At 37.0% G+C, this 25,470-nt stretch overlaps 1 protein-coding gene across 1 annotated transcript in view; it reads left to right on the top strand.

Annotated features, from left to right (window-relative positions):
- CNTNAP2 (contactin associated protein 2) overlaps positions 1-25,470 on the top strand; it is a gene marked incomplete at its 3' end in the record, with an annotated part of 1,031,819 nt that overhangs the window by 469,528 nt on the left and 536,821 nt on the right. The window contains exon 5 of the mRNA XM_080639583.1: positions 23,700-23,903. Within this exon, the coding sequence (XP_080495709.1) occupies positions 23,700-23,903 (204 nt within the window). The remainder of the gene's footprint in view (positions 1-23,699; positions 23,904-25,470) is intronic.

Here is a 25,470-nt window from a genome sequence, read left to right as displayed (position 1 = left end):
GTTAATGAAGAGACTTGTTCAGCATTTCTTAGTAAGACCAAATTTCCATTAATTTCCCTTACATCAAGACAGAGACTAGAATTCATAATGAAGTATTTTCTGTCACAGGAGGCATTCTTGGCAGAAATTCAGTCGTGTATTGGATAAGCTAAAGAGTCTTTGGTCCCTTTACATCTATGCACTGCAGCTTGCTCGTAATGATAATTAAACCTTTACCACCTCACCACAGCCTTCAGCACTTTCTCTGGGTGACACAGTTGTTTCACACAAGCTAAACTGTTCCATGTGGTTTATTGCACTTTCTTGGTACCATTTCTACTTTTCTAATTCAATTTTTAGTGCACTCAGATTTTTTAAAGGATACTTAAATTGCTGGTGATGAAGATAGGTAGCTGGAAGAAGCACAAAAATAGCTAGTATTGGTCAGAACAGCAACATTTAGCATTAAGCCAGTAGATTCTCTGAAAAATCCTAAGTAGTATTGAGCATTACTAGCAAAATATGCTATTAAATCAGTTCCACATTTCCATCTAGTACTATTTTATTGTCCCCATGCTGCACTAAGTTAGTAATTCATCTCTGTCATGGAATAATTATGCACAAAAGGATTCTGATTCCTCTAGAGGAGTTTTCTGAGAGTTTGTATTTATTTTGCAGGAATTATTCTGTTCTGCGGAATTTATTTTTACTGACTATGCCTGTAAGGAAATATCCTTTTTGTTTCATGAGGATCCTGATGTTCCACCTTCAGATTTTTCAAAAGACTCACATGTTATAAAACTAATGATAAAACAGTAATAATTCTCTAGTTAATCAGCAAGATGCAGATTCCAATAGACTCAAATGCAATTCTATGCTCAGCTGAAACAGATAAATCAGCTGCACAGTCTGCAAATATTATTTATCTAAAGCGTGTATAACATTAATTATGAAAAAATTATCATTTTAGGATCGTATCTTATACATTTGTTTGGAAGAGCTTCATGAGCTTCGTTAGCAGGATTTACGAGCTTCTGCTGACTTATTTAGCTATATATGGAAAACCAAGTAACATTTGAAGTGTAAATGTGTATTTGATAATATTTGGTAAAAAGAGCATAATTACCTATTTATATACAAAAGGAATATTTTTCACAAGATGCTGTTCCATTAAAGTTTGTACCTCCATTAGATTTGGATCTTGTCCATATCTACTACCAACAAAATTCTGGCAGCGCAAGTATCTTGAAAGAGCCAGTGCTCCCAGGCTCCACGCGCTTCTGGTCTCTATCAAGGGGACTGTAAAGAGCAAAGCAAAGGACAGCCAAGTTTCTGGTCTCCTTATTATCACAGAGCCCAGGCAAGTGGCAGCTGGTTTTGAACATGGTGAAGTTCACCAGCTGCACACAAAAAGTGAGTGGAACATTTCTAAACCCTTGAAATTTTTCACAGAGTAAGCATCAAAATTCAAGTATGTAACTGTATTTCTGTGTATTGTGTAGTGAAGGGGGAGTACTTTAAAATATTCCTTTTTATTGCCATGAATGAAATGTCAAAGCAGAAAAGATTTCTGACAATAACCAGAGATCTGTTTTCTTGAAATTTGTACTGAGTTAATTCAGTTACATTACATTAAAAGAAACATAAATTGACTTGTCATTTGTTGGAGTTCACCAGAAGAATGGATAAATGTTAGGGAAAGAGCCCTCAAGAAATAACATATGCTGCAGTTTGAACAGGCGTGAGATCTTCTGTGTTTACCTTTGCTGTAAGGATAGCATTATCCTTCAACTGTGTGCACTGTGTAATCAGGAAAAACCTATTTATAGAAAGACTTACTTCTTTTCTAGTAGCTCAGTACTAGTCATATCAGCTTCATGTCTGAGTTTTATTACTGTATGTCCATTGGTAATAGCAATATCTACACTCTTACGAGATTTTCTTAGTGAAACACCTTCATAGTCATTTGGAAGTTGTCCTAAAGTAATTTGGATTTTACAAAGAAAATGAAACAATATACATCTAATGCAGGAAAGTGTGTAAGGAGAACTGAGATACTCAGAAGAAAATTGTGTTATTGGCTTGTGTGAGAAAATACTGGTCAGTTTTGTCTGTTTGTGGTTGTGCTGACACAAAGAGGCAGAGGGAGAACAGCTGAACAGGACGGGCTTCAACCCTCTGATAAAGTGGAGAGGAACTTAGCCACAAGGTGAAACTATCTTCTGAGAAAAGGCCATGAGAGATGTGTTTAAAAAGCAGAATGTTTTCAGAATGCACATGTTTCTTCACATCCATTTAGCCAACAGTCAGTCAAAGCCTCTCACAGTGGTACCTGAGTGTTGCCTGGTGCTGAAGGCTTGCCACCCATCAGGTACAGTACATCTGCAGTCTCTCAGTAGTAAGAGTTTCATTCTGCCTTCAGTATTTAATCGGGCTGGTGGTTGATGTATTCAGTGTACTGTATTTTGTTTTCATTTATGTGTTCAGGAACATTTATACTGTAGACTGTCAAATGGTGTGTGGTTACAAAAGCCTAAGAAAGAGATAAGCAGGGAAAACTATTTTGATGTTCAATTTGTAAACATAGCCGAATACTTCTGATACAAAATACTAGTGTTAGATACTGACTTTGGTGAAGAAAGACACATGTATTAAATCAACAAGCTATTAAAAAAAGATTCATGTTCTCAGGTCCCAGGTATTATCCGTTGGAGTCTGAATGACTATCAGTATGTTCTCTGTAGGCTCAAGAGCAAGAAAATAGTAGGATTTTGAACAATAAGGCTAAAGACGTAATTTATAAACTATAGATCAGCCAGCAAGTGTTGTACTGAGATCAGTGTATTCAAAGAAGAATGCATCAATTACATGATTTAGCCCTGTCTAATAATAATCTAATAGCTTAGTGGTGATGGCAGTTATTTTTCTGAGCATAAGAATTTTGTTTTGTGTAAACTAGACAAAGCAAGAGCTTAAAATTAAAACAGAGCAACAGAAGGAATATGTGAGGTGATTTTCTTTTCAGCATGTTGCAGAGGATACCTTTCTTTCAGTATTTAAATTCTAAACTTGATATCTAGTTGTAGTAAGGTTTCTCTGTTATTCATTAGAAAGGCAGGGAGAAGTCCCAGACTCTTGCTGCAGCCTGATGAAAAAAGGCATTTAAGACATGATGAAGACCTCCTCTTATAGCTGCTCTCTTGAGTATTAGCTTAGGTGCACATGCATATATGTATCCCTAATGCGGTCAGTGAAATGAAATGCACGTTTTTTCAATTGCTTATAGTTATCAGAAATAGTGTTTCCTACTGTTCCAAGGTGAATAGGTACATTTGTGAAATATCTATTTCTGCGCAGGACTTTGAGAAGAGATAATAGCCCATTCATACATCTTTGCCAAGATATATTTGTTATTCCTCTCTTCTAGCTCATCTTGTTAAAGTTGCATAAAGATCTCCCTAGGGTATAAGTCTGACAGAAAGAAAGTATATGGAGTCATGAGTTGAGATTATCTGGTATGACCCCCTTTAAATTTGGACTACAGGCCATAAAGGAGTATGAGCCCACCAGAGGTCAGAGCCTTAGACAGACTGTCAGGAATAGCTCTGGAAAGCAACAAAGAAAAGTAGGTAGTATTCGAAATGGCGAAGGCTGTTCATAAGGTGTCATGCTCCCTCCTACTTCCTGGCTTGCCTAATGGTTACTTGGCAAGACAAATGCCATAACCGCAAATGTCCCCCCTTCCTTCTTTCCCTGGGTTTTCATTGCTGAGCATGATGTTGTTTGATATGGAATATCCCTGTGGTCAGTTTGGATCAACTGTCTTGGCTGTGTTCCCCCCTAACCTTTCGTCCACCCCCAGCTCACTGACGTTGGGGGTTGGAGCTGTGGAGAGAGAGCCCTGATGCCATGCAAATCCTGTTAGCTGCAGTCAGGACACTGGTGTGTTAACACTTTCAGCCGGAGTTGTGGAGCACAGCACCATATGGGCTGCTCTGAAGAGGGGTTAAATTTGTTTTCATCCCAGCTAGACCCTGTACACAGATTAAAAAAAGAAAGCTTTCACTTCAGCCGTCCTCATGGTTATGAATCACTTATCTACCTCTCTTTTAAGAAGTGGGAAGGGAGGTGGAAACTACTTCTGAAAGAGGCCAGCTTCAGCCTTACTGGCTGGAACATCAAATCTGCTGTAATCATTCTGATAGCTTTGGAAGATTTCAAAGTTATAGGAGCTTCTTTTAATCTGAATTGTCTAAGAAAGCCTATTTCTGATATGAACCCTGAACTGAAAATGAAAACAAAGGTCTGTTCATGCTGCTATGATTGATTAATATGAGATACGTAGGTCAGAATGAATTTATTATGCATTTATTACTTTCCAATCTAAGAATAAGTGTATTCTAATAATGAGTGTCTTGTTTGTCAGTCATCTATTTTGAACGTCCTCTTAGGTTAGAATTATTTTCAAACAGTGTTGGCAGCATATATTTAAAAAACCTTGCAGAGTACATTCTGGCTTGTGAATCTAGCAGCAGAATACTCTATGAACCAAATGGAAGTATTCCATTAAGATGGTTTTGATGTGTTTTTTTTCAGGAGGAATGATCAAATTTAATAGAGGCAGATAGTTTAATAATGCTATAAAATGTTTCAGCAAAGTGTCATTTCCGTTGCATGTTACAAGCATTCTGAAAAATTACCGTAGGACCACCAGTCTTAGTATATTCATTCCTGAAAAGTACTCAGATAATAATTTGTACTTTTCTGATAGAAATGCTTAAATGCATGAATGGATCTATATTATTTACCTTTGTAAGTATATAGCATCTTTCTACTGAATTGGAAGAGTTAGAAAGGCACTCAGACCATCCTCTCACTGTAGGTTTTGCAACAAATAAGGGTACATTCAACAGTTTGAAACAGCCGACTTTGTCTCTGATTTAGTGGGTGTTGTTGACTCAGTGGTCCATATTTCTATTTCTAAGGTATGTTCCTAAGGTGTGTACCAGATTTCCATAGAATGGGTTTGCATAACTCCATGTACACAAGAGAAACAAAGAAACAGGTGGTAGGGATGTGTAAGTGGGAAAGGAGAAACCTGTCCCAGGGTCCTGCAAAATGGGTGAAGGATGGGTACAATGCTGGAACACAGGATGATTTTTTGTCATCCTTTGGAGCTTTTCTTGCTGCCTGCTTCCCACCAAACAGCATTTGGCCTATGCCAGCATCCCATACATAAGCCTTATTCAGGTATTGGCCACAAAGGTGGGACTTAGAATTGGATCAGTACCTCAGCCTTTTATTGCCAGCTTGGAAGGGGCTTGGAGCAACCTGGTCTCATGGAATGTATCCCTGCCCATGGCAGAGATTTGGAACTGGATGAGCTTTAAGGTCCCTTCCAACCCAAACCATTCCAGGATTTTATGATTCTGTGATTGTCAGATAGTGAGGTTGTGATGGAAATTGGCAACCAGAAAATGTGAGAAGAATTGAAAAAGGGCATCTATGCAATGCTAAAATCTCAAATGTGATTGGAATATCCAGGAAAACTCCACCTGTGAGAAATTCGGTAGGTTTTGACAACCTACAGCCATTGCTGAACAGAAGCAAATTTGCTAATACTGGGAGTTTTAGCATGGTTCCTAGCATGAAAAACTTATCTGCAGTAAAACTGCTTTCTTTCTGGGACAACAAGGTAACTTCAATGTAATGGCTCTGAGGAAGTTATCTTGGGCCAGTATTTATAGCATAGTCATAAGTCTTTAACTGATACAGGTAAAGTGACAGGACTAGATGTACAGACTAATGTCGGTAATTTTTCTGCTTCTAAATGTGCTACGCCTATCATGAGCCTGTATCTGTTAATGACCGCATCAGATTGCAAAGTGCATGGTTTTCCTCTCAGATTTGAGGCACTTGATCTGAGGGTTGGAGACGTTTTGTTGTTTATTGGAGGAATTGTTGTGATCCTTGTCTTTGCTGGCAATATTTATTTTAGAGTAAGGCAAATTGTTTTGTATGATTCTTGGAATTATTTACATCAGAGTACTTAGGGCTGTATCTCCAAAGCATCTAAAGATTCATATTTTCTCAAGTTTATAGATGGGAGTATGTCTTCATAATTTTGACAGTCCTCCTAAGTGTCATTCTGGCTCTTCAGGATTTGCAGTACTATTAAAACCCCAGACTTCAGATGATGAATAAAAAGATTTATCTCTCACCAGACCATTTCCATTAAAACAACCTAGATGAGAATAAATTTTCTTCCAGGCTTCAGAAATCTCACATTTCAGATGTGTTGAGGAGACATTTTTCTCTCTTACTAGTACTGGTGTTATGTTTTGAGTATGTTTCTGTAATAAGCTACATGCCACCCTTGAAGATAGAAAATACATTCAAGTGAGGCACATAATTTTCAGTTAGGCAAGAAGCACTTTTGTTTCTATAGTCAGAACATGAGATATGAGATGAGTTAGATCTGACTTCACAAGTCCACGTTACCAGAGTGAAAATTCAAAATAAAGAATTCCATATGTAATTATAAAATGAAATTAAAAAAAAAAAAAGTCACCTTTTCTCTGGCTTTATGGCACCAAGAAACTGAGGTATTTGGTGTTGTATTTTAGATTTTACAGAGGGATGGAGATTACCTCTGGGATTCTGTCACTTTTAATTGTTTTCCCTCAAACTTTTAAAGTGTTTTTTAATCAGAAATCATACTGCAAAAGTAGGTCTTGTCCTTAGCAATCCTCAGATTTATAAAATAGCAGCTCTCTCAGAGGGCAACAGTGAGCACAAAAAACTTTTAGAAAAAATAAAGCAGAATTTCTTAGCGTATTTCATCAGCATAAGCTACCAAAAATGCAACAAGGCTGTGGTGCCACTTGCTTGCCGTCCTGTTTTTGCCATCATGCTGTTAAACATTTGACATAAGTCATTAGTCAACTCTATAAAAGTTATTAAAATAGTATCATTCTCAACAAGGATTTCTGGTAACAAAGACTCAGTGCAAACACGTAAAAAGAGAGTTAGCCCTGCTATTACCATTGAGGAACAAACAGCAAAAGAAAAAGATGGGGCATGGCAGAGGTGGAGATAAAGAAGAGATGCAGCTCCCTGGCAGGAATAAGAATTATTTATGGGAAGTGAACTGCATCCTTCTTGACAAAAGCCTGATTAAGTCTGCGGGCACGGGTGAAAGAAGAGGAGACAGTAACAAATCTATGTACATCACACATAACAAATTCTAACAATAAATATCTCTGAGCCTCCCACCAACCTCCTCCTTCTGTATTTCTTTCTAATGACTTCAGTGACTTATCTCTGCAGTAAAAAAAAAAAATCTAATTAGATTGGAAAGAGTAGCACATTAATTAACAGATAAACTAACAGTATTAAAGAGCAGTACTTTAGAAGCTCACTCTGGTCTTCCTAATTAAACAGCTCTCTCTGTGTGAAGTAGAAAATGCATGTAACACAGCAATATAACATAAAGGGCAAAAGGGCCCATTGTACTGGCAGACAGTGAAGAGAAAAAGAGAGAGGAAGAAAAAACCCTGAAACACCGCTTAGGCTCAGTGATCTGTAATCGCTCCGTGGGTTGCACTGAGATTAAAGCAGATTTATATTCAGTATATTTGACCAGTTCTAATGTCATCTCATCCAGTTTTCTTAGGAAAAGCATCTCAGAGTAATAAGAGTCCAGTATCAGGGATCAAAATGTTGTCTTTGTGCTGTCTTAATTAGGATGAACGCTGTGTAATTACTTAGGCAGTTAGGCAGAAATGTTCCTTCCCGTCCCCTTCACAGAACTGAGCTTGGCTTGGTAGAGCAATAGGTTTCTTTTTATTGCAAGATACATAGTAGTTTTGCTTTCAAGTTGTGTATTTATCTTATACTGCTTCACAGTTTCATTTTATGATTTACTGTCTCAAAGTTCAGTGATAAAAGCTTGTACCAGAAAGCCCTTGAAGGACGTACACTGAGAAATGCCCATCAAGTTAATTGGGATTTTTGCCATTAGTACCTTATGCAATGAGAAATTAGTATTCCAAATACTAATTCAAAACCTTAGATATCACTTTTTCATATATCCCTTGAGCAGACTACAAAACTGACCTGTGCATTATGCTCTGAAGATGCATGGCACATCTGGAAGAAGCAAAAAGAGATCAGTTTTCCCTCACTGAGGTTAAAAAGAACCTTGAAAATCCCAACTTTAATTTAAAATACAATTTATCTTACAGCTCAGAGTATGAACCAAGTCTCTAAATGTGTTGCCGAGTCACTTGTATGCAAAATCTATAAAAGAAAGGGTAGATGATTTGCACAACAGTCCCCTTTGTCAATGAGGCAGTATATTTGTTCTCTCTGGAAGGGTCAGTTTAAATATCAGTATTGAAAAGTGATTTACTTCATCTGTTTAGAAGAAAAACAAAGCTGTTCCTTAAAAGCACAGAAAACTGAGTAAAGTTTGCTCATAGGATTTGGAGAGACTAAGAACTGTTGTTCATGCTAAAGGACATTTTACAATGAACAAATACAGATGTTAACATAGGATATGATCACATATGCTTGAAAGCAATCTACTCTGGAATTCAAAGCAATACAGATTCTACAGAAGCTGAAATAGCTTTAGTAGTGATGAAATTTTCTTGTAATAATTCTTCAGTATAGACAAGACCATCTGAAGCAGTTTAAGCGCCTCTGAATGAAAAGAGTGTACAGTCCATTTCATCTCTCTGTGGCTTTAGCTACTCATCTGTCTGCATGGCAGCATCCTAAGGGATCAAAGATCTTTGGAAGAAAACAGTCCTAAGGACTCGAAAAGTTACTACCAGAAGGACCCACAGTACTGAAAAGAAATGAGTAAAAGGGGTTTGGGAGTTTGTTGTTGGTTTTGTCTGTCTTTTTTAACTTTTATTGCAACTTTCCTTTAAAAAGATGTAGAAAATAAATTTGATTAAATAGCTTAACTAGCAAATTCCATGAGGAAAAAGCTTTTGGTAGAAAAGATTAAGAATTGAAAGTCAATAGGAACTGGGTGTCTCAGACCCTGTAAGTTTATCATTTTCAGTATAGCTAAAGTTGTTTTTTTCCCCAAAGGTTTCAGCCCATCATTTAATGGAGAGCTACTCTGCTGTTGTAACACAAAGTTCACAGACTACTGAAGAGCTCTTACAGACCCATGTATTTCAATATTGTGTCTTCTTCCTACTTTTTGCAGTAGATAGAAGATTGCTTTGTAACTATGGATGGTAAGCATACCTCTTTGAAGCAGTTTTACTTCTCAGAACTGTCCCAGCAGTAGGTTTGTATCTGTCAGGCAGAGCAGAATGAGATTTTGTTTCAGTTCCCCATGATAATCTCAGGTTGAGCAGAGCTTCAGCTGCAACAGCAGCTATTTGTAAACTCCTGAATTATCTGGGACTGGTACTGTATGCTGTTTGAACAGCATGGGAGTTTATCTGTGCAAAATTCTTCTTTCCTCACAAAATTCTTACAGTATCCTGAAAAGAAACATGCATTTGTTTTACCTTCTCTTCTCCTTATCTTTGTTCCTTGTGCAAGTAAACCTGATCAAAAACTTTCCACTGAAGCTATAGTCTGGGCAGTTGTTTTGATGAAATGGTAGGAATAGTGTCTGATTTCTCTGGGAGTTTACAATAGTTCATAAAAACCAACCAAACAGGAAGATCCATAAACCATTCCAAACTAAAAGCCACCAATACTAACATTTCCTATATGATAATTTCCTTCTCCTTGTCCCCTCCCCAGAATCAGAATTGCTTCCTAAGCAATTTTAGGAGATGTAGTTTGGGTGTTCTTTTTCCGTGGGTTTTGATTTCTAAGCAGATATATCTCCTATAAAGTACTGTGGAAAGTCTTCCCCTTATTTAATGCAGTGGTTCAGACAAGCAGAAAAGCAGAGAAGGAAACATGACCCTGGCAAAGAACGCCACAGGCTGAAAAAGCCCAGAGCAGTGGTGTATGGGCTATATCTGCTAGAAGGTACTGAACTGGCACTTTTCAGTTGAGTTTAGCAATTGTAATGAGTGTTATTTTTCTGCTCATAATCTCATTCTCCATGCACCAGTCTACTTATTTTCAGGATGCCAGTGATACAGACCTGTTTACCTAAAGGAATAATGACAGAGTACAATAATGACAGATTTACCAAGATGTCAACACAGACAAGCATAGATACACCAGGATAACATTGCACATACAGTTTTAATTGTCTGTGAATACAATGTATACCATTTGTTGGCAGTGTTTGAGTACCTTTGTTTGTTTGACTTGGAATTGACAGTTAAATGAAAGATGCAGGTAGTGTAAAAATACATCTAAATATTAGTCACTGAAGCAAGTAACCTCCTTGTTTTATTAAGAAAAGCAGTGTGAATGTTTTGTTATGTGGAGTAGAGCAGATCTTTTACTCAGTAAGGGTTTTTTTCACTTATTTGTAATTAAGTACAAGTGGTAGCTCATCTTCACTTGTTGCACACTATTTTCTGCATTCCTTGTCTGTACAATACTACCTGTTGGTCTTAAATTTCCAGTTAGCAATTACTACTTTTTGGTTAAAACCACCAGACTTTTCAGTCTCATGCTCTGCCAGCGAGCCACAGGAAGCCGGAAGGGAGCAGAGACAGGACACCTGACCCAAACTAGCCAAAGGAGTATTCCATACCACAGCACGTCAAGCCCACTATATAAACTGGAGGCAGTTACCCAGAAGGGTTAGATCACTGTTCGGATCGAGCTGGGTATCGGTCGGTGGGTGGTGAGCGGTTGTATTCTCTTCCCTTGTGTTTCTCTTATCATTATTATTATTGGTGGTAGCAGTAGTGGTTTTGCATTGTACCTTAGTTACTGGGCTGTTCTTATCTCAACCTGTGGGAGTTACATTGTTTTGATTCTCCTCCCCACCCCTCCGGGAGCCAGGGGTGGAAGTGAGTGAGAGGCTGCATGGTGCTGAGTTACCAGCTGGGTTTAAACCGTGACAAACCTTAACAATACTCTCTTAATGCCATTTACTTTTGGCATTGATACTTTGCGTGAGGATGCCACACACACAGAGAAACAGCTCACAAAACCTTACATACTGTCCTGGTTTAGCAGTAGCAGTCACTTTTTCTCCTTCTTAGTAGCTGGGGCAGTGCTGTATTTTTGACTTTCGGCCTCAGAACAGAGCTGATAACAGTGATGTTTGGTCTGGGCAAGGACTTTGTGAGTCTCATGCTCTGCCAGGGAGGAGGTGAAGCCGGGAGGTTTAAACCATGACACATGTCCATTGCTTGTTACTTTAGTTAGAATTTTCCCAATTGAAGTGTTTTCCCCTGTACTTTATGTAAACATGTAAACCAAAAGGAAGCCCATTACAAACCAAATTCAGTATATGTGTGGTTATATTCCTATCAGATCAGGGTGTATTTCAGTGTAGTAAACCAAGAGAGACTTATCTGCTACATGCTTTGCTTATTTGACTTGTTCTAAACAATGTTGCCTGGGTGAAGAAATGTTCAAACACTGGATCCATGACAAATAATTTTGTAAGAAAAATTTCTGAGTGGCTTTTTCCAGCACAAAGGAAAAGCAGTTTTAAAGAAGGGAACATGGCAATTCTTTGCAATGGAATTTAGTTTTCCACGTCTGAGTTTAAAAAAAAACTTTCTTCCTCTTTTATTCATGTGTAGCATTCACTGTTTTGTGATTGAATAGCAGCATCTTATGAACTTAGAGCAGCTTGGTACACATTTATGTGTGTTTATTATCTACCTGGAACAATCTTGGATGTTATTCTCCCTTTGTTTATTAAACACAATAGATTATACCCTAAGAGCGGCTATGAAATTGCATCCATTGGGTTAACATGAATATTTGCAGTAGTGAGTGAGAGTCACTAACATACAGAGCTGGCTGAGTTGTTTTCAAGAAGCAAACACGCTCTTCAGCAGGTTTTTGGAAATAACTATTGACAAACTTATTTCTGTATTTCTATCATAGAATCATAGAATCACGGAATGGTTTGAGTTGGAAAGGACCAAGTTCCAACCCCCCTGCTATGGGCACACTATGGACACCTCACACTAAACCATACCACCCTTACAGTAAAGGGTGGTGAGAAAAAGCATCTGAAAAAACCTTGCATAATTTGAAGACCTAGAGAAAGAAAATACAGTTTTAAATCATTTGTAAACATTGGCTGCTGTTAATAACAGGTTAATGCTCCCAACAAGAAAAATGCTTCCATGGAAAAGAAAATCTCTGTGTGTACTGTTATGCAACCTCTCTTTATTTTTGAAAAACATAAAATTTAATGGAGTTTGGAAACCTTTCTTTTCTCAGAGATAGATTCTTACTGTATTTTGAGCCCTCCAGACATTTCAAACTGATTAACGAAAACTGCACTTTCCTTTCCTTACTGAATCTGGTGACTCTATTGAGCGAAAGGTTTAATGTGTGTTTCCCCAACCTTTAAGCAAGCAGTTTGATGTGTCAGTTAGGACATGTTCTGTCCTTAACTGTGCTGGATCTTATCAAATTTACTTGCACAACATTCAGCAGCAACACGGGGCTGTACCATAAGCCAAAGCTGACTTTCAGTGTTAATTCAGTCTTGGGGTAACCCCGCAGCCTTGAGGTCAGCACCAGACAGCACACACTGTAGCACCTAGCAAGGGAAGAGCATGTCCTTCATGACAGTCACTTCAAAATGCTTGAGTAAAAGAAGCAGGTTTTAGCTTCTAGTGTCTGTACTTATTTTAGAGATTGAAAAGCAGAATGAAAATAACCCATTGGGCCAGAAAAAGCAAAACGGTAGCAGTGGATGAAGACTTGAACTCACAACAGTAATGTATTTTAAATGGTTGTGATTTTAAGTATTGCACCTTTTGCATGTTATTCCATATTAATGGGACGTGAGGGAGCTCCTTATACTCTTCCTGAGAAGGAACTCATCCTTCCGGCTTTTTTATTTTTAGTGATGGAGAATAATACAGAGTTGAGGAGACAGAATTGATGGCACTGACTGTGCAGGGAAGCCTGAAATGCATGGTACGATTCATAGGGGAGGAACAAGTCAGTCGCACAGCTGAAATGCCATAAGCAAACTCATGCTAAAGAAAGACTGTTCGGAACTGTTCTGGCAAGTGGGGAATTTGACGGTCTTCAACTCAGCAACACCAACAAATCTTAAACTGTAAAGCCTGTTAGAAGTTATAGATGTCTGGCAGCGGGGAGGGGACAGTATGTCACTGGCTTTGGAAGGTACAGCCTGTAGTACACAAAGGAGGAAAATCACTTGCTAGTAAAAGCAAACGTTCTATTTCCTGTTTCAGATCAGGAAAAAAGGTGAAAGCCCAGTTACATGAAACTCAGTGCTTCTGGCAGAATGAAATGTGAAAATAGGCTCGGAGCAGGTGGGTTGGACTAGGTGATTTGTACCCTTCCAACCATAATGATTTTGTGATTATGTGCTTGTACCTGCTCTTACCTCCCGTACTACCTGTCCTGGGGAGCATTTCTGAAGTGAAAGTATTTTTTCCCCTCTCAGGGAACTTCCTCACTCTGTACACTGGGTGTAATGCAAGTTGAGCATTTCATATTGTTGTATATTGAATAGTTTGGGGATTTTCTTTCTGTGGAGTGTAAGCAGAGCTGCAAGCGATGCCAGTGCAATACCAGATTCTAAATTTTTTGCTCATTATTACTCAAAGCACTTGCTCACTTAAAATTGGCAACTGTATGCTCTATTACAGTAGCATACCTTTAATCATTAGGGGCCGTCTTCATGTAAGAGTGGATTGCTAGATTTCCACTGAACCAAAGCAAAACCAAATCTACTTATATTAGACCATCTGAAGATAAAGCCTTGACTCACAACTTTGAATATGAGTGGGGGAGTTTAATACTGAAATACATGAATACATAAATACATACTGAAATGCATGCAAAGAAATAGAAAAAAGACTGATTCAGCCACATTAATTCACCACTTTTATTGGCTGTTATTGGTCCATGCACATTAGAGTTTGGGGCTCAGATTTTATGTCTTGCAAGTTTGAAACCAATACCTTTGCTTACATGACAATGTATAAGATGACACTGAGTAAAGAGTACACTAGAGGTACATGTGGTTTTAGATATGTTGGATGTCAGGCAAGGAGAGAAAAAAATAATTGACTGAATTACTAATCTTGAATTACTTACCCAACACCTAGTTCCAGGGGTCTGTTTTTCTGTGCCGTGCTGAACTAAACACAAGGTGTTTGTCTCTGAGTAATTTGGAAATACAACAGTGATACTGAACTGCCTCATAAATGCATGGAGTTGTTATACTTTCATTTATGCTAAAGGATTTGCATCTATTAACTCATAATTTGCAACTGAAATGCAGTAGTTCAAGATAGTAATGTGCTCCATCTTAGTGTCTGTTTTCCTAAAATAAACAGGCGTAGCAAGATGGAGTTAGAAGCAGCAGCAGACTGGCTGTTGGGAGAAAGAAGGGAAGACAGTACATTAAAAAGGACCTTTAATGACACATTTGTGTGCTTTAGACAATAGTGAGGCTACTCACTAGAAGAAATGTGAGTGTCCCCTGGCAAAATCTGATACTCCTTTTTCTTTCGGGTCAATTGTAAGAGTTTGAATTATGATAGTGAGATTCTTATTCTATGAGATTTGAGTACAGCAGCTTGAAACTGAGTCCCTGCTGCATATTCCGTAATCACTGTGTATGCAGCTCCCTTTGAAAGTTCCATTTAGATATGAGCTCTGTGGTTGGAAGAAGTGATGAGTATGTGTTTGAAAGATTATGTGAATAAAAGATATAGAATGTGAGCCAGAAAGATTTTGGCCTTGAGTAACAGGTATTAGAGTGCCTGGCCAATAAAAGGTATCTGAAAGATTATATATACCATGAGATAATTGAATTAGGTGTCATCAGCTCAAAAAAGAAATTAGAAATAGGTATTCTAAATCAGTATTTTGTAGGTCAATTGCATGACTTCTTGTTTTCATGCAGCTGTAAACGCTGAAACAAGGGCTCCAGCTAGTCATCTGTTTCCTTAATGTTTTAATAGATTGTCTTGTCTGTTTTGTAGCTCATTTATTCACCAAGTAAATTGAGTGTAAATGTTGTATGACTTGGCACAACTTCTTTCTTCCCTATAGTTTGTTTTTTTTTCATTAAGTAAGGAGCAAGCTCAGCAGTTTAATAAAGATTGAGACCTGTTTTGGCCAGTTACTATGTGAGAGTCACAATTCTCCTTCGTTATTGACCTGACGCTCTTGTGATGTACTTTTTTAATAAACAGGGAAAACATTAGCAGAGGCTTACTCTTCTCAAGTAAATCGAGTTCTTTAGTGTATCTGGTTTCAGAGTTTAATTATACACTTTAATGTTCCCATTGAGATCCAGTATCAAATGACATGTTTCACAATGGAGGATAAACTAAACGTATTTATGGTTGTGAGGAACACTTTTGACTTATAAATCAGCATGATATAATACAAAAAGCTGAGTTTCTTTAGAATATGTGGATTATACATGTATTTTTTACCTAATGTACTTGGAAGTACCATAGCTAGGGAATAATAAATTGTAGAGAACATTTTGCTGCTTCTAGTGCATAGTTGCAAGATGCCTGAATTTTAATTTTAACATAAATGATGCTTGCAATGCTATCTATATGAAAACTTTTTAAAGTATAGAAACTCAGGTATTAAGCGGCTTCTATTTTGTCCATTTGATGAATACTGTTATATTATGACCTGAAAAATTATCAATTAAAACATGATTGCTACAGCCAGAAACACAGGAGGAGGTTTTGGTAAAAGGGAATGATTTCATTACCTACCCCCTCTTGCTTAATGATGAAAGGAGGTGATGGTCATACTAGTATAACTTTGAGATGATGGAGACTACACAGTTTAACTTGCACCTTATAATTCAAAGATAGTTGAAAATACCCAAGTCTTCAACCTCAGGATTCAGCAGGTCTTAAGAACATCCTTCATTTTTTTTCCTAATTTGAACTTTAACTATTTGAATACAATTACTTTAGAGAGCAGTGAGTGTGCATCAACAGTAAGTTCAATTGCATTCTCAGGGCAAAATGCTTAGGTTAAACAGCCTTGTTATAAGATCTCACTACAATATACAGGTAAGATCAAAGGTTTTCTGGTTGGAAAAAGAGAACATAATTGTTTAAGCAATTAAATAATTGGAATTAGGCAGAGAAACACATTGCCGTGGAAGTTGTATTTCCGTGGTGCTCTATCTCCCATCTCTCCTATGAATAGAATTCTTCAAATAAACTGTATCTTATACCATGCATCATAATTGACTTTCTGGACTCACAAACCAGAGTAGATTATAAAAGGCACATATATTATCTGAGCTGCAGATTATCTTTAATTGCAGTTTTACCTCAGTTCTCTCTAGTACTGTTAGTAGTCCACCATAGGAGTATAGAATTAGACTATGGTCTAATTTGTACACTGTGGTTAGGATGCATAAGCTTACAGCTGAATTGCAAAGCGTACTATAAACATATTTGTTACCTGATTTACCCAATTTATAGTAGAAGCATAGCATATTTAAAAATGTCCCCATTGGGTTTTTAAATGATGTTGCCTTTTCAAAAGCTGAAGAATTAATGAAAGAAAATTTACCTGAAAATTTAGTGGTTTATTAGACTTGGCAGGAAAAAAACAACCGAAGTGTTAGGTGTGTGACAAATCATTCTAGTTCTACGCACCCTTAAGACGATCCTTTTCTGGCATATTTATATACACTCATCACAAAATGGTTGTCTTTAGAAACAATTAGTTTGTGTTCCAATGTAGTTTAACACCTACACAGATGAGAGAAAGACCCCAATTGTCCTACCAAAAAAAAAAAGAAATAGCAAAGAGAGGGGACTTTTGGATTACATGTATTTATATTGTTTTCCTTCCTTTTTTTTTTTCTTTCTACTGCTTATTCATTTCACTTGATGCATTTATTTCTTAGTAGACATTAAAATATCCCTGACAAATAACCACGTGTTTACAGACATTTGCACAAGAGCTAGCAAAATGAGTAGTAATATATTGACATAATAACAACAGTGATGATGATGATGATAACAAGAAGAAGAATGCTTCTGCTTTGAAATTCAGAGAAAACTTGAAAATGTCTGACTGCTATTGGCATACGTTTGGTAGATACTGCACTCAGAACTTGGCAAAGCATTCTCACCACTTCAGGGAATGCTTCCTTACAGATTTCTTCTCAGCGTTTCTGACAGTTATATAAAATACCAGAATAAAATTTGTGCCTTTTACCTAAGAATTGAGTTAAAAATACACCTTGACAACGCATTTTATGCTACTTGGATACTGCATTGCCATATATACATTATATCTAATGTAAAGAGAGGCAGGAAAAAGAATCTTGACTCCATAGTGAATGTATTTTTTCTTTTTCAAGCATTGACATCACTTAGGGTTGACAGGTAACGACAGGATTCAGATTCAGATTCAGTGGAGGCTAAGCAGGCAAGAGAAACTTAAAATTGATTTCATTTCACCTTACACTTCTAGAACATGAAGAAGTATATGTTATTGTATATGCAAGATACATCTATGTCTGTATTAGGTTTTGGTTTGTTGGGTTTTTTTGCCTTTGTGACAGATGCATTGCCATTTGAAAAAAGGAGTAAAGGCAGCATCAGTTTTCCTGCAGCAAATTTCAAGCCACTAAATCACCCATGTCCTTATGGCTGGAGCTGAAGGAACTGTTCAAACAGGGTACCTTTTGCTCTCTGCCTCATCGTAATAAGGCATAAAAGAGGGGACACTCTTTTGACTGCTGTGCTGGCACAAGGGTTTTCCTCATTTTTCTGGGGCAGTGAGATGTAGTAATGCATCTCTAACATAAGCTAAGCTAGTGTAGCCCCACTGCAAAGACTACAGTGGCAAATTCAACGTGCTATTATGTTGCAGTATTTGGAACTACTGAAAAAGTAGATTAAGGTCTTCTGAAGTAGTTTCTGTGTATGTAATTTATCATAATAACAAAATGAGAATTTGTTTTTGGTGTGATTTTGAGCTTTATCCCTTGCTTTGTTAGGAGAACACCTTATTTTTGCTTTAAAGTACATAAATAATACACTATTTACTTATATTTGTCATAATGATATTTTACTGTCTGTGACTAATAGCTACAACAAATGAAATTACATATGTGGAATACTTTGGCCCAGCCAGAGATGCTTTGATGCATCTTTGATGTTTTCAGAGGATAGATGTTCAGTGCATGGTTAATGCTGTTTATTACTATAATATTAGTACATCAGACATAATGTGCCCATTATAGGGTGAGAAAAGAAAGCTACAAGAGAAGATCTTTTCCCTAAAAATCATTTAAACAGGAGATTTAAGTAGATAAAACAGAGATAATGGAGGGGAGTTAATGGAGTGAGAACGTTGCACCTAAGGTTGCTGTGGATCAGCGATACAGAACTGTTGTATTTTTAATCCCAGTGAAATATTCTGTACAGGCTTTGTAGAGTTGATCATTGGGAGATCATTAGTGATTTAAAACTCTGGGTACATGTTAAAATTGCAATTAATAATGTTGATTTTGTTTGCTGTACGTTATTTTTTTTTTCCTGGCAAGTACTTTGTTATTCTGCATTTTTCTGATCAGCGTTATTTTACCATGTTTGATAGTGGAGACATTTTAGTCTTTTTAGGCAGTACTTTGATCACAGTAGCTAAGTAGCTGTGTGGAAGTCTTGGAATTGAGTCTTCATGAATGAACACTTCTTCATCCTTCAGATGCTGACATTGAAGGTAATTGTATTTCTCTTACTAGAAAGGCAGGAAATAGAGGAGTTCTGGAGCTTGAGTCTGATCTGAAATTGTTTCCGTGTAATTAATAAATTATTTTGGAATGCCAAATAAAATATCTTTGTCCAGTTTTGATTCCCTGACCTGTATCAAATCTAGCATGTGGACAAAAGCAAAGGACAAAAGCATAGGTAGGAAAACCTGTGACTGGTGACTTATTTTCCTGTGAGATTTGGGAAGGAAGTCACATTTGTTACCCAATTTCCTGTCAGTATTTTCAGGCTTTCTGTCTTTATTATCTTTTTATATTTGAATTGTATGCAGTGATGCTATTAACTAACTAAATGGTTATAACATGGTATCTCACACATATACTGAGATAAAGCCTAATACATCTTCCTCACCAGCTGAAAGTGGTGTTATGTTTCTAAGATGTCAACAGCATTATCCAGTTGATCCGTGTCATAGGAAGTCCAACAGAAGAGAAATCAAATTGAAAGTAATCAGAGCTGTACTTCTTATTAAAATGTAATAAACCCCATCAAAATAAGTTGTTTTCCCCCATCTTTCTGCATTTCTCCTCTTCCTTCCTATTTCCCTCTTTCTCAATTCTTTTTGCATTTCATCCTTTTAATTTCTTTCCCCCATTTCAATAGTAGCCTCTGAGAACAGTCAGACTTCACTGAATGCAGGTGAAATGTATGTATGTGATGGCTTAGGTCTCTCTGCTACTAATGCTGGTAGTCGAGTGGCTGAGGATGAGAACAAATTATGTATTTACACTGCAATTATAGGAATTATATGGCTTACTGTCTAAGTACCATTCTGCATCATGGTAATTATCATGATACTAAATAGCTGAGTGTCATCATTGAAGGAACACAAGTCATTACCACAGTCTACATATGATAACTCTTAAACATAATTGCTATGTAATCTTTAGGTGATTGAATTATCATGCAGACCCGTGTGCATGCTGCCAGCACAGCTCTGCATAAAAAAAAGCTGCTTAATCAAAGATTACTGCTGTTTCTTTTTTTAATTGAATAATGGTCAAAACATGGCAATTCCTGGCCAGGTTTTGGGAAAATGCATTTACTGAGCTTTCTAAAGCGTGTGACAGGAATTTTCTTTGGTGAATGATGTGAAGAACATGTATGCATAACTGCATAGGAGGAATATATACTCACCTTTTCATAGGCAGCATGTTGTGAATCCACAGACACATAGAAGTCAAGTCATTGCCCTGATCAGCAACGGATCAGATGCAGGACTATTAACATAACTTTTGCAGATGTTACAAAGAGATACCAGCTGGCCTGAGGGTAAAGACGATATACCTCATACAGAGGTTCCTAGAACCATCAGGAAGTAAATTTAACAAATGATTATGGAATAAAGTCTTCCATTGTATAAGGAATAATATTTTTAGTATGTATATTTGTTATAAAGGTTGCTTAAGCTGCAGTGTTCAATTTTCTTTCATTTGTAGCATTTGTTCAAGGCAGTCATGTAGATTCAGAAGAACATAATCTGTATAGCAAATTTGCTTTACATAGAAGTAGGAATTTTGTGATAACAGAGAGACTTGCATGTAGATACTTTTTCTATAAACAGATTTCATGCTTTTCTAAATGTTGTTTTCGAAAACTACATACTAAAATCTCAAGGAGGCATTCCCTGTGTCTCTTGACACCTTGTAAGGCAAACAAAAAACTAGGTTGATATAATCTCTCTTACAGTATTTTTCTAACCATTTTCTTTGTTTCTTCAAAACAAATTCCAGAAGTAATGTATTTACTTGAGTCATGAGAATATACAAGATAACCTCACCTCTGAAATCACAGTGTGTTGCTTCTGAATACAGACTCAGAGTATGAACCAGGGTGGCCTCATTTCTGAGAGCAACATCTGCGTCTGTGCCTGAGAAGGTGTTTGCTCCTTGCATTCTGATGACTTTTTTTCATGGATTTCTTGCACTGCAAATACAACATGCCATTCTGGTATTTAATTTTGAGCTGATTTGACTTCCTGGAATTTGTCATTCAGAAGAATCAATCAGGCTGAGAGGCTTAGTTCAACTTAGAGCTTATGATTGGAATGTATATTGTAAAGTGTATTTTATAAACATGTATATTATAAAGTGTATTTTCTAGCATAGATTGTTACATTCTTATATATGAGAGATATATCCTAATAAATATAGGATATTGCAGTCAATTTATAGTGCTTATGTTTTATGTACTGAATAGACTTTCTTTACCATTTAGTTGGCATAAACAATAAGGGGGGCAATGTTTACCATCTCATCAAAAGTCTTTTCAAGTTTAGGAAGATTTTGAATAGGTTCAAGCTATATGGTTGAATCTCTTTCATTGAAGAATTCAGCTGCTAGCAACAAATCTGTCACCGTTGGGTCTGAGTGTCTTCGTTTATCTAATCAGAAGCAGAGATGAACAGAGACTGCATGATTATTGTGCAAATAACATCTCTGTCTACCTGTCTTCTTTCTAATGGCAGTAAGAGTCTAGAACTGGTGCTTCTAGTTATGTGATGCAAGAAATGGGAGGTATACATGGCACAGGTTATTACTAGCCTAGTAATTAAGGGTGAGAAAATAGAAGAGTTGACGTATGGTTCTATATCTTTTGAAGAAGTGATTGGAAAATTCTTCTCTTATACCTCTTTTCCACAGACATGGAAACGAGTCAGTGTGATCCATGAAAAAGTCTATGCATTAAAAAAAAAAAAAAAACCATAAATCTTGGCCACTGGGAAGATCCTTCAAATCTTCCAGTGACTGTTACCCATCTGTTTGGTGACAATCTGCTGCTACTGATTCACTTGTGTTAAAAAACTAGTGTGACGCAGAAATGCATTGCATATGCCTATTAATCTTTTAGAAAGGAGAGCGACAACATCTTATGGAGACATGGGGAAACTTTCATTATAGAGCCTGTGTCCTCATTCTCCTAGAACTCCTTGACTCCCACGGGAAGAATTTTATGGAGTCTTTGGCTGTTCTGAGTAGAGAATTAAAGTTTATTTCTTTGATTTTTTTCTGATCTAACTTGGAAAGATAAGCAAAATGATGAGACTTATGTCCCAGGTTTAACAGAGCTTTTTTTGACATGGTTAATGCTCCTTCCATTAATACTAGTGGCCTTTGTAACTGAGCCAGTGTGTGTGAGTATGAGTACAACATAGCATGTCTTAGATGTGGATCTCAGGTAGACTCTGAAATACATACACTGGATGCTGGTTTGCAGAAAGTATTGCTTATCTGTAAAATTCGTAAGCTTAAAAAGCGGTGGCATTGTGAAGGTTAAATCACAAGCTGTGATGATCCGTGCAGCCCTGAGATACATTAATTTATCTTTAGTATAAGTTAGGTGGACCTGTCAGTCAACAACTGTCCACTGTCATGCTTCCCCATGCATCAGTCTTAAGAACTGTTAACATAGTTTCTGCAAGGTAGCAAAGTCTCCAACTTCTGCGTTTTGTAATAATCCCTAGAGAGTCAATGGTTTGTGTCAAGTGAGGATAATGACTTTATTGTGATTATACATACAGATTTATTGGAGATCTACAGGTGACAAATGGTTATGTCAATCAGAAACAGATATCATGTACTACATCAGCATGCAGAGACTCATAGTGTCAGCAAAACAAATGACCTGGAAGTAGTAGAGGACTATTTATTATAGTAGTGCTTTGTGGGGAAAATCCTGAATGATGGAAGCATAATGTGTTGGTCTTTATATCTGAAAACTTGTTATGCTCAGTGATGTAAGGATATATGAATAGGCATCATGAATCAACATGACTGTGAGCCTCCGTCTCAATTGGGTGTGTTTTAGTTAATGAATACAAGATGGGTTGTGGATTTTTTTGACTGAACAATGAGATAGATATCATTTATGAAAGGCTGGTTATGGTTTTATATACTTTTCTCAAGAAAATGAATGTTAAACATCATGAAGCTTGATTAAATGGTCTTCTTTGACATTCGAAGAGCTCTTTTATCACTGTGAAAAGTATTTCTGGAAATTATGGGATGTGAAAAAGCAACCTATACAGAAGCTGTACATAAGCAGTTCTTTGATAGCAATTAAGGTCTCAACAGTATTAAAAATTGACTCAGCAGACAATTCTGTTGTTTCGTAAGTTCTCATGGCAGAGATGGACGTACAGGTTTGGTTGAGCTATTCTCTGAATCAGGGTATAAAATACTGTTTCAGAGAATAGTTGAAAGGAAGCATTTTCTAAATACGTGTTTGACGTATGCTGTAAGAACAAAGAATAAAGCCAAACCTGGAACAAAAATTAGCCCAAATGACAGATTTTTTCTTTTGTTTTTCTTAAGATTACTTAAGGCCATAGCTAACCTGAGATTTCCACAAGGTTTGTGCTTATGGTTCACATACAGCTTGAGGAATCTCAGAATTGCTAGGCAGTTTCTTTGGGCTCATGTTTTACTGCTTGTAATCTTCACAGATACCTATACTGGATTTTAAAGAGGTATCACATGAATTATTTATGACTGCTCAGAAGTTTGTCTGTCTTTTTTAACTATAATTGGGAAAGTTTGTATGGCAGCAACTGTATTTGAGAGAAACCAGAAGATGTTGAGTACAGCTGTAGTATTTATCCCCCTGAATCTGCTTTTTTGAATATGCTATGGATTAAATTTATGTCCTGCTTGGTTCCTACTTTTTATAGTATTAAATTATAGCCAAGAGAAAATACATTTACAATGCATATCACACTTGAATGTTTTTTATTATCTCCAGGTATAATCTACATACGGCACATCTGATTTTCCTGTGGCCATGGGAATATAGTCACTCATCAACAATGTTTGCTTTTTCCTTTAGGGGCTGATGTTATCAATTTTGATGGCCATGTAGTGTTACCATACAGATTCAGAAACAAGAAAATGAAAACACTGAAAGATGTCATCTCTCTGAAATTTAAGACCTCTGAAAGCGAAGGTGTAATCTTCCATGGAGAAGGACAGCAAGGAGACTATATCACCTTGGAACTGAAGAAAGCCAAGCTTGTTCTAAATTTAAATTTAGGTATGCTTTGGTTGTTTAGCTTTGGGTACTTTTTAACTCTCCCACAACAAATTTATGTTAAATATTGCATCCTTTTTTCCCCCCAGTAATATGGTAAACCACATCATTTAATTAGGTAATTTGATGAAAATGATGCTCACTCCCTTTGTATAAGATTTTTTTGATTGTTTGTTCTATTCCTTCCTTTTTACTGTGAAAATAAGATTATACAGAAAAACAGGATCAGCAATATATTATAGTTAGAAACTTGCAGCAAACAAAAAAGCTAGGCTAGAATTACATTTGGCTTCAGCCATGGCTTTGTGTGAGAGAAGGACACTATCTCAGTGCTAGAGAAACAAAGGTTGCTCTTAGGAACCTTGCAGCAAAAAAGTATCAATCTGGGCAGCAACAGACTACATGAAGTTGAGTTTCATCAGCTTTCCTAGAATCTGAGAAGGAGGGCTAAGAAGGAAGACATACCAGTTTATCAGGCGATCGTATGATGAAATCCTGTATGCATTAGTTCCAGCACCCTTTTTCCTCCTAGTGAAAGGCTGTAGGCTCATGAGTGACTGTAGTTATAAAGTACATTTATTGTGAAGAAACGCACATTTATGTGGTTTCAGTTTGGTTTGGGCTTTTTTTTGACTTCAAACAAGAGAGTTTTAGAAAAAGGTTCCATGAAGCTTTCCTTAGTTGTCTTACAGACATGTGAAGAGTATATTATTCTGTTCGTTATTTACATTGAATAGTAATTATTTCCACTAGCATTTTCTCCTGTTCTTTTTTGAAAGATCAACGTGAGCAGATGAGGAGGAGGAAAGCAAATCTTCCTATAGCATTTAGCTATTTTTAACAGTTTTAATTGCAATACTAACCCGTTCATTTCCAGTTTCTCCATAATGTTCAGTCTGTGTTTATAAGCTATTACAACTTCCATATATGTGCTTGGTGGGGATGATCCTAAATCATTAGGCAGATAAATCAGAATGGGCCCTGTGACACACACTCAATAGACAAAAGTAATAAAAATAACGGTTTGTGGTGTTATTTTTCCTCTTCCTGAGGGTGTATTGTGTTTGCACCAGTCAGTGGATAAAGGTGTTCATTTTGAGTGGTGAAATCCAGAGGCATAGTTTCAAACATGGGGGATGGAGGCAGAGGAGGAATGGGGAGGCAAGGTTGGATTTAGGTTTCACTTTGCCCTGGGTTTGACTTTGAATTGAAGAAATTGAGGCTCATGCATGGCTTGATTTCTTTATGTAGGTTTTAACCAACAGCTGTTGAAGGATCAGTGGCCTTCAGCAAAAAGGCAGTGTGGTCATTTGTAGAGGAGTGATGTCTTAAACCATGGAAGTGTGTTTTGCCAGAATGCGTTATCAACATGCACAAACTTTAATGCCTGAATTGCAGGCATGCTTGATGGCAAGAAATTCTCAGCTCCAGAAACGCCTTAGGTCCTCATGTATTCAGAACATGGAAGATTGTACTGAGTTATTGGGCAATGCAGCAATTTTTTAAACTTACTGCCGTATTAGTCATTTGCTGCTTCAGCTGAAATTGCATGCTCTCACTCTTTGCTGGC

The sequence above is a fragment of the Psittacula echo genome (genome assembly GCF_963264785.1).
Source record: "Psittacula echo genome assembly, chromosome: 2".
Classification (NCBI taxonomy): domain Eukaryota; kingdom Metazoa; phylum Chordata; class Aves; order Psittaciformes; family Psittacidae; genus Psittacula; species Psittacula echo.
Note: the sequence above shows the minus strand (reverse complement) of the source record. Positions and strands in the feature narration are given on the sequence as shown.